Source organism: Enoplosus armatus, chromosome 16, assembly GCF_043641665.1.
Source record: "Enoplosus armatus isolate fEnoArm2 chromosome 16, fEnoArm2.hap1, whole genome shotgun sequence".
In the NCBI taxonomy this organism is placed as follows: domain Eukaryota; kingdom Metazoa; phylum Chordata; class Actinopteri; order Centrarchiformes; family Enoplosidae; genus Enoplosus; species Enoplosus armatus.
In genome coordinates, this window is record NC_092195.1 from 19,839,527 (window position 1) to 19,853,220 (window position 13,694).

The 13,694-nt window shown below is 41.9% G+C and overlaps 1 protein-coding gene across 1 annotated transcript in view; it reads left to right on the top strand.

Annotated features, from left to right (window-relative positions):
• grin2da (glutamate receptor, ionotropic, N-methyl D-aspartate 2D, a) overlaps positions 1-13,694 on the top strand; it is a 106,181-nt gene that overhangs the window by 22,443 nt on the left and 70,044 nt on the right. Inside the window, exon 5 of the mRNA XM_070922192.1 lies at positions 4,307-4,447. Within this exon, the coding sequence (XP_070778293.1) occupies positions 4,307-4,447 (141 nt within the window). The remainder of the gene's footprint in view (positions 1-4,306; positions 4,448-13,694) is intronic.

The following is a 13,694-nucleotide window of genomic DNA, read 5'->3' on the forward strand; positions in this document are numbered from 1 at the left end:
AGTGATTCTTTACAGCACAAGAAATGTTGTGCATCTGGGGCTATGTAAAGTGTACAGTATGTTGTGCGATTATTACTGTATTCAGTGTTAGTTTCTTTTCACTCAGTTGAATCGAGAATTTACATGTATTACGTAAAGTTCTGCAATGCCGAGCCTTGAAGCTGCTGAAAACTCAACCTTATGATATTAAAAATACATGAGGATCAGTGAGAAAATAAACATTCTCTTCTTCATCCCTGAAAAGCTCACCTCCATGTTAACAAGCAGAAGTACACAGTAAAACTTAACGGCCACCTGCTCTGTTCGTGATGTATTCTCTGCTGCAGAGATGACCTGATTTCACCGCAGGGATCATTAAATTTTCATCTAATCTAATCTAAATAGACTGACCAAGTGAATCCAGGTGAAAGGTAGACTCCATTATTGATTTTAACTGTTAAATCCTCCTCAGTCATGTCAGGAAACATAAAGGGAGGCAGGTTAGAAAGGACTTTTACACTTTAGGAGGACAGTTCAATAATGCAGGACAGAGAATATTTTGTGAGTGAGATTTTGTTGAACTCCAAACAAAGTTAAGGAGTTTTTGTTTTTTTGTTAACAATACTACAAACTGTGAAATAAGTGTTGTATTTTTCTACAAAACAGATCAATATATACATACACAGCTTTTGTTCTGAAGCTTGACTAGAGGCGCTATATTCTTTTTTTTTTACATCATCCTACATATCACCGTGGGTATAATCACGTCGCTCTCCCTGCTTTGAAAAACACTTGCTGTCTGCCGAATCCATTGAGAGACTTTCCAAGCAGCATTTCAAATGCTTCTGACTTCTATGCTTTTGAAATTAGTGTTCATGCTAGAAGGAAAGTCCCAAGAGAGCAGCACACTTGCCACTACGAGGCAGAACGTCGCGGTTCATTGTGAAACACAGATGGTGTGTCCCAAGACTGGGGCTGGATACTTAGAGGGATGTGACCAACGCAGATGGGTCCTTTTGAAGACCCGACTGTCAGGCTGAACCTGCACCCCATCCCCAAATGAAAAATGGTTATCCTCACTCAGACCAGAACTTATGGTGCATTCAGGCACTCCTCCTCAGAGTCAAAATTTCCAATTTCATCAACGGCAGGGAATTATTAAAAAGCAGGCGGGTGTGTTGGATCAAAAACCTCAGACTGTGAAAGAACCCAAAAGTTGTGCACACTGTCCATCACTTGGACTCAGTGTTGACAGTGTTTTGGTCCTCTGGCCTTCATGAGTTAAAACTCCTGTACTACACATACAAATAAACATATTGCAGGTGGTGACCTCGAGGTAAATGCTCGTGGTGATTTTGGACAAGTTCGATGATACCTGAGTTTGCAGAGTTATGACGTTTATCTTAAACACATAACTATCAAATGGCAATTAATGTACCAGGTATAAAGGAAAGGTTGTAATATATAATACCCTAAAAGCTAAACTATTCCTGGCTTCCATTATTAACACCTTACCAGTAGTGAAAAATAACTAAGTACATGTACTCAAGTACTGTAGGCAGAGTTTTGAGGTACTTTACTTCAGTATTTCTATTTTATGTTTATATTTTTACGTACACTTATTTAAGATGTACTCCACTACAGACAGCTATAGTGACTGGTTTCACAAACAAAAAATATAAACTGTTAGTAAGATATGATGCATTGGTGCCGTTTTCAAGCTGACTCGTCAAAAGTAGCTCCAACATGCATCTGTACAAATGATAGATATCGTTCTTTTATGAGTTTCTCAATACTTTGTTCATTTTGCTGATAATACTCGCACCAGTACATTTTGATATGCAGGGCTTTTGTTGTAATGGAGTATTTTTACATGGTGGTATTGATGCTTTTACTTCAGTAAAGGATCTGAAAACGTTTTCCATCACTGTTGCAGTGTTTTTTCATCGGCCTGTTTGAAGTGAGATATTCACCAGTGACTGAAGGCAAATACTTGGTACAAATTACTTGGTCATGTGATATTTCCCGACTTAATGAGCTTCGCCTGAACGCACCATTACACAATTTTGCACAATGGATTATTGGATACTGAAGGGTGCAAAGGATACACCAGCTGCGTCCTCCAAATTCCTACAATTAAATATTTCAATGAATGCGACAGAGTGATCCCCGCCTCCCCTCAGCGGTACATTACAGTGTGCTCTGTAACTGCATCCTGCTCTCTGCTGCAGTGTTTATGAGTGCTGCTGCTGACGGATCCTCCAGAGAGCCGTTCTAGACACTAAAAAAAAAAACGATGCTTATGATGTGGACCAGCAGTTTTTGTGAACATATGAAGAAGAAACGGTCTTACCCCACCGCACCGCGAACAGCTCTTTCAAGTCACATGTGAAATTAAATTCAACCTTGTTAACTGATTCAACATATCATAACATGCAAGAAAAAGACTTTCACTTATATCCCAACTTCATTGCTTCTGCCTCCTGGAAAGCAGCATATTGTATTCATCACCTGACCAGAACATGTGCTGGACTGTCAAACCCTCCTGAAAACACCGTGACTGTGAATTCATTCCCTGTGAAGAGGACAGAATTTGTGACACCTCAGATTTATGCACGGAGCACTTTCCAACTTTTGAACTCTCTTCAGCGGTCCTTCCTCACTTCATGTCCTGCCGCGCTAGCTTGTTTGAAGTGGTAATGTGCTGAAATATGGAAGCAAGACGACATTGAAATGCTTTATGATTTCTGATCATAGGGTTAAATGTTTATTTTACATAATAAATCTCGGCGTCGTGTATAATAAGATGTGAGAAGGCTTTGGTGTTGTTTTTATGCAGTGAGTTACAAGTTGTTGTAAGTTGACTTTACAGCCGTATTAAAGTTCCTTTTATATAGTCTCTCGCTCTGTGAAAGTTTCCCGCAGATCAAAGTCTGATCTATTATTAAATTGTCCCGAGACAGACAGCAACAGAGTCGGCTAATATTTATTTATTGGAATACAACACATAAATACGTTTAGAAACTAGATGTTCAGTGTTGCACTGAAGTCGTGCTTGCATTAGCTCACTGGCACCAGCTGCTTCATAAATTCACCATCAGCGACTCAGCTGCTCAGCGACCAGCTGACTAGTAACGTCCAATCATCTTCATACAGTTGGCCGAGGTGGCCATTATAGCCTTACACTTTTAACCGACTACTCAGCTGGAACCTTAGTGGCAACATCGCTTCCTAAAATACAACTCAAGTTTTTTCATAATCATCCAACCAGAAGTGTGGCCCTCAAATCATCGTATAATGAGCAATACAACATTAAATGGGCTTCTTTAATCTCTCCTAAATCACATAACAAAGCCTTTTCTCTTCAGGTGGGTTAAATCATTCAACCTGCCTGTTTCTGTATCTCGTGTAAATGTACCTGAATGTAACTAACACATAGCAACAAGTCCTTCAAATTAAAAGTATGTTTGTAGGTAAGTGCCAACACAACCCTGGACTAGATCTAATACAATAATCATTAAGTTTGCATTGAGGTTAAAAGTGGAGAGATTCTTCAGTATTGTAATGTTTCCACACATTTGAAAGCAGTAGTTTTCAAGCAAGTTTGATCAAACAGCGGTTCTTGGATGTCTAGGTGGCTAGTCTGCTATTTAACACGATACAACACTTTGTTTTTGGAAGGTGTATATTTTCTCTTTTAATGGAAAGCTTAGCATGTCCTGGACCAATCTCTCTACTGAGCACACAGAGATCAAATCAATACTCTTCTCCTCCTGTAACTCCCAGGAAGACAGCAAACAAATGTATTTCCCACAATGTTGCAGTATCCCTTTAACGTCCAGAAATCCTGACAGCACACTCGTGTTTCTCAACTCGGCTGGTCTCCGATGATTCAGAGGAAACAGATCTAGTTTTGAATTGAGGAGGAAACAGTTTTGATTTTGGTCTTTAGTCTTGATTCATCACTTTCTGTGTGCAGAGAAGTGCACGCAGCCAACACCAGAACCTCATTTGTAGAAATTGGGTAATTCCACAGTGTCTCGGTCGGTGGACATGTAATGACTTTTCATTTTGTTGAAGTCATACATAATTTAAACTGCCAAGATGGGTGTTCTTTAAAGTTTTGTCCAGTTCAGCTTTAAGGTACGGTCGAGAGGAGCCAGAACTATTACGTTTGAGCCATGTTGCATTTTCATTGTCACTGGACTTAGACCCAGACAGTCTTGCTCTCTGTCCTGTCTTTCCCTGGACCTCAGCAGTGTCAGAAAAGACCTTTGAAAATGTCCCAGTGTCTCTGTCTCACATTGTTCTCTCCCTAATCCTGCAGGCGCATTGCCAAAGGCGTCTCAGTGCTCACCCACGGGGCGATGGCTCTGCGGAGGGACCAGGGGGCCACCAGCCGGTCGCAGTACGCCGGCAACTGCCAGAGCGACGGGAACCAGACCCACAGAGTGCCAGACAGAATCAGGTGAGAGGGAGGGGACAGAGGGTGACTTTGAATTTCGATGTCATTCACACGCAGCAGAGTGAGCGAGCAAACAGCAGAACGGCACGGAAAAGTAAATAGTGGCCAGCAGCTCTGATGAAGCTTCCATATTCAGAGCAAAATCCAGAGAGCTGAGTCATTCTGGCCTGAAAACAGCCGCTTTGTTTCACAGGTAGAACTCACACATGATGGAAACCTGGACGTTGCTGATGCTACAGATTTAGAGGATTGATTACTGTGTATCATGGTCACGAGGTCAAGCAAATGTTTTTCTTGTGCTGGCTTTTTATATTAACTTTGCACTTGTACGTATTTCATAATGACAGACCTTGACACTGAGAGCTTATTGATTCTGCAACTCAGCTGTCCTGCAGCAAAGGACTGGCGCTAGATGCCACTCAGTGAATTCAGCTGCTGGTTAGTTGCTTCTTGATGTTTTCTGATGCTCTTAAAGGGCTTTTTACATTCCAGTAATGGGATAACGTAGGAATGAAACAGACCTATATTTTCAATTTAGAGTTTGGATTAATAAGTGAGACCCTCCAGGTGTGTGCATATATTTACCGTATCATGGCGACTTTGCTGGCAATTAGAGAAAGGCTTGTGCAGAGAGTTGTGGAGGCCAGAAAGGATACGCTTGTTGTATCCGTAATCATGATGAATCGTGATGTACCTTGAAATGTACACTTTCTAAAGTGAAACAGAGCAAACATTCAACCATAAATTGTCGCAAACCTGAAGCAAAGCTGCTCCCTGCATTTCAGTTCACCTGCAGGCGTTTCTCATATCAATGTCACTATTAGAAACCAGGGAGAACCACGCACAGCATCTCCAAAACATCCAAGCTTTACATTTACATTTTAGACAATCTGCCCTACTTACCCAGAGGGACTCTAAATATGTGGAGGGAAAATGAGCAGTGCAGCAGGACAGCAGAAGTCCAACTTTTAACTGCGTGCTTGATTGACTGCTGCTGCTCTTTGGCACAATCCCCTCTGGGAACTGTTTGGAGAAGTCAGGTTTCTCTTTTCAGCTGTCAGGTTTACAGGAGCTGTCTGGTAACCTGCTGCTAGGCTGGCTCTGGAGATTTGTGTTCAAATTTACGAATGCGGCCGTACCGTGAAACACTCACAAATGAATTGTCCGCAGGAGAGATGCAGAATATCTGCATGAAGGGCGGTTTGTACATTGCACTCCATTGATTCAACTTTCAGGAAAAGCACAAGTGAATGAGAACCCCTAATCTCAACAGATGTCAAAATGGCCTTGAGCAAGGCACTGAATCCCTCTCAGCGTTATCTGAACTACTAAGAAAGGACTGCTGCTGTGCTGGCTGTCAGGCTTCACACTGACCTGAATATGAAGACGCATGTTGCTGGAAGGGAACAAAAAAACAACTCCCAAGACAAATAGGTGCGAAAACAATAACAGGGCATCTTTGTAATTTGCATTTTAAAGGAAACTGAAGCTGAAATTGGAAACTTTCTGTTTGTTCATGTGCAGCAGCAGAGATGATGAGTGTCTGCGGTAGTTCACATGAAGTCAATACCAATGATTTCAGGACGCATTGGCCATGAGGAGAATATGGAGAACATCTACAACCATAATAAAAGCACCGTATGTTTGAATGCAGTCTGTGTTTATTCGCTACAAACAGCAAATGCACCGAACACAAACATTAGCTCTATAGCTAGCAGCATGAGTCAGACTTGGGAACTGCTGTTCTCTCTATTCTTTTACTGAAGAGTCTCAAATCCTTCTCTCAAGTTGAAAATGTTTCCCTCCACATCACACGTCTTTGCCTCTATTTGAGCCACCAAATACATTGTACCACTTGTATCTTCCCATTGACTTTATGTTCAATCACAGTGTTGTTCTTTGAGGGTGGCTCGGGGGGTAGAGCGAGGTGGCCATTTATTGTAGGGCTCCTGGTTTAATCCATGAGCCATAATTATGTAACTTGTATTGAACAGTGGCCACTGGGGCAACATGTGGCAGCAACAGGATAATAGTAATTCCAAAAAGACAGTGATGTAACAGGAGCACATGTAGAGAAGAGTCGTAAAGTCAGTGAACTATTCAGTAATGTCCGTTATACAGCATTACCTACCTGACGTAAACATTAGCCACCATGAGCTACTGGTCATAACATAGCAGGTAACAGCAAAACCACTGAGTGTGTTGACTCGAGCAAGGGTGCATTATATTTCTTATGATTTCAACAATTTATTTCTAAGCAGAAGAACGTGTTGTTTCTTCTTTTTAAAGTGACATAGTCTCCTTTAACGTTAACTGAAAAAAAAAAAAATAGATGTTCGCACATGTTTCCTCTCATTGTACGGGTAATGAAAGGCATTCTGGGAAATCTAGCAAAAATTCCTCCTGAAATAGATTAGGCAGGAGATCAAGCACAACAAAAAGCTAAATTACAACAGTTAATACCAGAAAACAACAGATTGATGCAGATATGACAGATGGATGAGAGTGTCAGAGAAATCTTCCCCGCACAGACAACAAGTTCGACTGCAGATGGATGGTTACCGCAGGTTGCGAGCCTGCACTCTTTAATGAAGCGAGGAGGTTCATTTTCAACTCGGCAAAACATTTCATGCCCTTCAGAATCCGGCTTTTGAATGCTCTCAATCAGCAGCAGGGCTGTCTGTCACGCTGACAGGCGCCGGGGCTCGTGGGAGTCTCATCGAGTGGCAGTGATAGTCCTCGCTGCAGCAGCATGAATGACACCTGTAACACGTGAAGGGTTTCACTCTCCAGGGAGATCAACATCTTTCCAAAAATGGCTCCGCTCTGACTGAAGTGTTGCTGACATGGAAATAAAACTCAAACTGATGGCGTTTTTTAACAATTGTGTGGCCTTGTTCACGTGTAAACATCTTTATTTTGGGAACACTGGGAGCTTCTGAATTTATAATAATTCATGAATACTCCATTGAAAATCAACCTTCACAGTATTAAAGCCCCCACGTGTCGTTTTAAAAGGCTCATATCTGGATAATATCCAAATTTGATGTTCAACTCCGTAAATAGATGCATACATGTTCTTAGCCACATGCGTGAATCTATTTAGGTAGATCATAAACGCGTCGACTTTGCTTGCCTTGTGCTCACTCACTGGTGCTTGCACTGATCAGGGATCAGATGAACGCTACAACAGCTTGTTGAGCAGTAAAGATGCAGCTTGGAAAGCTGACAGGCTGTAGTGGCACCTCAGGAGTTGGTCTGAGAAGAATGTCAATCCACCTCTGATGCTTCTTGGTGCATTTCCTCCTGGCTTTAGATATCAGATCTGATCCACCTAAAGGGCATGGAGTGGTAAAGTGTAAATCTTCCTCCAGTGATAGGATAGGATTGGATTTACAGCAGTTACAATGGAAAGACATTCCAGACACTCAGGGATCCTCCACAATAAAACTAATTACACTACTTTAATGCCATGCTGTCACCTTCTCACAGCGCAGAACCTCTGCTGAAAGTGGCATCTGTGGATGTTCTGACACATTTTCTGATGTGGATTAACATCAGCGGTCCACCTACAAAGGAGCAAGCTAACTTTACAAGCCTAGAGGTGGATCCTACTATTGTCGGCATTGAGTTTTATTCCAAATCCTGATTTTCCAACCTGATGGCCAGACAAGAACATCAATGTTCAATGACATTTATTATGTTCCGTTATATGTGTTTTTTTTTTTTATTTCTTTATGTCAAGTGACAATAGTTTTAAAATTCTTGCTTGTGATTATGGCAAATAAACTATGGTTAAGTTATGGTTTAGGTGAGGAAACTAAAACACTTGAGATCATGAATACGGTTAATATGAAACGTTAATTGCAGGTCTTTGACGGGAAGCGAACTTACACGATACACGCCCCTACATGAAGGCGTGACGTGCTACACACCCATCCGCCGCCCCACTGAAGTTTTCATTAATGGTTTTGCACGTTTTGTACCGTGACTATAACTGAAACCCATCGTAACTCTGAATCCAAGCTGTTGTCTTTTGCCTCACAAAGCGCTCGTGATTATGGGAATAAAACTCCCCACATGATGGATGTCATTACCTGTTGTGAAGCTGCTGCTAAAAGACGTCTCCCTTGCAGCTCTCTTTGTTTTTGAAAAACTCGTTGAATTCAAGGTAGTGTTTCAGTATTTATGCCTTTCAAATCCATGACATCCTCTTTCACAATGAAGTAAAATGGTGTTGATTAATGGAGCTGCACACTTGCCAACAGTGCTCCTCTGTTTGAATGAATAGTACTGAATGAGTGGGAAGCAGAGCGAAAGCATGCTCAGCAAATCTCCCCTGAATAATTAATCATTAAAAGACGGTAAAACAAAGTTGATATTATTAATTACCTTGGACTGGATTTATGGACTTTATGTTTCTGGAATATTGAGATTGGAACATGAGATGACGCTCTTCTCCACGCAGTTGTACGTTGCAGCACATAAATCTTTACACTAAGTATAGTTGAACCGCCTCACTCAGACAACATGCATCATCTCTCATAGAATGAGAGACATTTGAAACATCCACACAGGAAAAGTCAGATGAGACAATACACATTTTAGAGCTGTTTTGCTCCCTAACGATCTCCATTAGTCAGTCTTTCTGCTCTTTGTGCACTCTGACAGCTTAGACAGATGTGTATTTGACAAAAAAAGACATAAAATGCCACCATAGCTGCCTGGCTGCATTCACCAAAAAGCCAAAAATCCACTGAACAACCAGCTGCTCACGTATACAGACTCTGGCAACACAAATATCAGGATGTACAGAAAGAAGAAAAAGGAGGGACCGAGGACTGAGAAGACAGGAAATGTGCGAGATGGGAGTTTGGCAGGCAGAGCTGGAGGAGAGCTGAGAGGATGGAGAGGAAGGGTAAATGGAAGAGGGAGATGACGGGAGACAGAGGCTGAGATAACGCTGGTGATGATGATGATGGTGATTTGGCTGTCTGCTTGGAAATGATTTTGCAGCTTACAGCCATCTGATTACATACAACAAAAGTTAACACATGCAGCACAACAGAACAGCAGTGGAACTCACAACAATGACATTCAAATGAAACTCAGCGCTGCACGAGGAGCACGAGTTCGCTGCAACACACTGAGACGTGGCACGAAACTAAATCACAAGAACTAAATGTGTACTTTGTTAACCAAATGCTGACAGATGAGACTTCATCTTCTAAAAAATGCTGCTACAGACATTTGGACAAAACTGTACAGCTCATGTCATATTGGACATATTTTTACAGTATTTTTTCACCTTTTATGCTTCTTGACTTGCAGTACTTGCTTTATATTTCTTTATATTTTCTACTTACTGTCTATGTTTATGCACCAATATGCCAAGGCATATTCCTTGTTGTTCGCTTACACCTAATCTCTTCAAGCAGAGTTCAGACCAACTTTTGCCCTACATGAAAAAAACGCAACAAATCCTGTCTGAGTATTGTAAACCGCTGTGTTGATGATAAAATTCATGGATCTGTTACTCAAACTGGACCTTGTGGGTTTTATTTAATGTCTCACCCGTACCTGAAACAACACGCCCGGACCCATGTAGCCCCTTGTGTTGTTTTAACACAGTAAAGCTTCAACCCGACTGGAGCTGGTAGCTTACCTCCTAAGACCACTTCAGGATAATGCAGCCAAATCCTTGTGATGAAGGAAATTGTGCAGAACAAAAACACTGGGATTGCCTGCTCTTTCTTTTAAACACTGATCAGACGGATCCAGGTAAAAGCACAGTCACATCCTGATTTGTACGATTAGAGCCACTTCATTCGTCAGATATGCAGAGGAGGGAGGGGAGGCGGATTTAAGGAGGATTTAATGCCTTCAGACAACTGAGACACGGAGTGCATTGTAACTGAATAAGTAAATCTCACAGGTGTGGACTGACAAAGAGGACGTCAGGAAGTCAGGAGTCATTGGACAGAAGGCCAGGAGCAGACAGCCAGGATGTGGCTCAGTCTATTAACAGGAATCAGAAAAATAGGAGAACATCTTTTCTATTTGACTGTTTTATTTGTATTTTAAAATTGCATATTGTAATTCTCTCCGGATTGAAGCATTAGCATAAATATAGACACACAGAGAAGCAGAATGTAGGACAGAAGACACAGGGAAGAAAGAAGATGTTATTATTAACTGTTAATTATAATATTGCATATTATTTTTCTCTCAGATGATAAAGCTTAATGTAAAAACCCAACGAGACAGAACAGAGGAGAGGGAAAGAAGGGGTGAGAAGAGGAAACGAGGATAAGGAGGTGACGGAAACAAGAGATGGCGAGGAGGAAAAAATGAAAGCAGAGGAGGAAGAGCAAGATGGAGAGAGGAGGAGCAGGAAGAAGACAAGGCAAAAAGAGACAGCGGAGGAGGAGAGTCAGACTGAAGCTCAGCCGGTCACCTCAAACCCTCAGGGGGGCCGACTGCTCATCTGGAGTGGAGGAGTGTCACACCTCCCGCTCTCCCTGTCTCACTTTTTTTAATAACCACACGACCATCTTAACGGCCAAATTCATTCAGGACAACCAGAAACCTCTTCCTACTTCTCCCTCTGAGCGCTCTACTAAACTTCACAAACCTTGTAACTTTGTCCGTTATTGAGATTTCCATCTCCCATATGACACGTAGCATTACAGACACATTAAATATTCATATAATCACGTGTAAACAGTAAATGTTTATCTAAAAATATAGGTGAGAAGCATGTTGCTTGCTAACGTTTCTGACAATGACTCAGTTTACAGAAGAGATTAAATCCGTGAATCATTTTACACCTGGAGGCGATTGCAACTGCCATAGTGAACTTCAAATACACACACGTTTTACCAGATTCCATTGATGAAATGCTCATTTTAAGCTTTTTCCATTATTTTGCATGAGTTGCTCCTTTGTAAAGAACTATATGACACTGACGGATGGGAAGAATGATGAAGGAGTGTCAGGACTTTACATCCGGTCACAGTACTTTTTATCGTCTGTCTCTTTCTCTCTTTCTTTCGGTCTCTCTTCTTTTCACACCTTCGCTCGTTGCTCATCAACATGTCTGCTTGTCACCATCCCATCTGTCGTCTTTCCTGGCCTGGTATTAGCTTGTGTTGCCTCTCTCTCTCTCTCTCTCTCTCTCTCTCGTGGCTCTCACATACATTCACTGTTTCTTTGTTTTCTTTATTGGTGAGACACCTTTTCTACCTCTTTCTCTCTCCTTCTTTCCTTTCTTGTTGTGTTTTCAGTCTTGCTTTGTCTTCTGGCATCCACTTGAATCTGATATTCAGTTTCTCTGATGTAACATGCAGATCCAGAAGCAGTGTTGTAAGATGTGTAGTTTTATTTCTTTTATTGCGAGAGACAACAGATGATGATTACCTCTCTAGGGTTATAAAAATCATTTGCTATGGTTCTTCATGGGAACAACATTTTGGACCTGATCCAAAACAGACCCTTGGAAAACCATACCTGAAACTGAGGTGAAAAAAAGGGGACTCAATCTGAAAGTTAGCTGAGGACAATCATAACTGGTCCAAAATGGACTCAAGGATAATTGGACCTGATCCGAACAAACTCAAATGGGAAAAGAAACCATCACTGGCAGCAGTGTGTAGCACCACCAACTAATGAGAAACAGGTCTATGAGAAAAGAACTACACTCTCCTCCTGTGGCGATTATGACGCACCATGTGATCAGAGCCGAGCTTGATAGAAGTCCGCTGGGATCCACTCGGCTGTCAGGCCACGTTACGGTTCACTTATTTCCCAAAGAAACTGACCGAAAAATGACCAAAGAAAACGTCCTTCACATTTTGTGGGATCGCTTATAGCAGCAACAGTGTTTTATACCTATTATTCAGTACACATTTTGTTTTAGTGCTGTAATGTCTGCTTTACATGTCCACTTTCAGCCTGCTTTGTGCTCTTCTGCTTTACCACATTTCCCAGAATGCCTTATGGGACCACATGCATTACATTACAGTCTGGGCTTGTTGCATTCAGTACATGGAGTCTGAGGAAGCTCAAACGGCACTGCGAGTAGAGTAACGGGGTCTCCGGTGTTTCAGCCCTCAGCTCCTGCTGCTTCTCTGCTGTTACCTCCTCTGATTCTGAAGAACTGACACAAAACCTGACGTTTACAGTGGATGTCTCGGATGGGGAGTTGACAGACTTAGCTGCTGGCCGTGACGTACATCTGTCTCTTCCTCCCCGTGTCGTCCTCTGTGCCGTCTCTCTCTCTCTGGCTGTCAGCACTGACCCGTCATGTTGTCCCTCATGCCTTAAACATACATGAGGTGTGTCCCCGGGAGTCGAGTTAAAGTTGCATGACTCGTGTCCTTAACAATCAGGATAATTTATTGAGACGGTAAGAGCCAATGGGGGGGCAGGCGGAGAATGAGTTTGGTAATATGTGCTTGGGGGGTTTTAAAGAGGAGGGTCGACTTTACTGCGTAATTATGCCAAGGCTTTGTTAATGGTTCTGCCCGGGGTAATGGCTGCTCTAATGTTTTTTTTCCCCCTCACACGCTCTGACCAATTATGTTACGAGCTTCAAAAATACATGCCGCTCAGTCTTCCTGCAGCACCTATTCTTCCTTTGTCCAGAGAAACACACCACAAATCACACAAAGCTGTTAGAGATTGTAGAAATTACCATTACCAAGGGGGGGTTTATTGCTGTTATTTAGTTTTAAGGCCTTTTTGTGAACTTTCAAGGGTATTTTTTTTGCTTTGAGTGAATTTTTTATCTGTGGCCTTGATACACAGAAAACACTACAGATTAGCATGCATAATAAGAACAGACCCTGCTAGTTACAGATGTTCATATAAAAGCACACCCTTGTTCTGGATTCATTTTGCAGAGTTGCCTCTTTTTTTTTTTGCCATTTCTGTAATCATTCTTCTTCCCCATACTGGCCGTTAACATGGCTTCGTGTAAGACATGGGAGACAAAATCCTTGTTCCAGTTCAGACAAAGCTTATACGAAGCTTCAGGAGTCTGTATCAGCCAAGTGAAGTGGGTTTCCTCCAAAGCTTTCAGTGTGAAAGTCGCTTGTTTTTTTGAACTGCAACGAGGACTGCAGGTCCTTTATTTGTTCCCCTGTCTCTTACATTGGAGGCATTCTAGGAAGTGATTCTTAATGGCCAGTATGGAGAGTAGGGATGATTACAGCCAGCAAGAACTCTTTCAACGTGCATATAGACATGT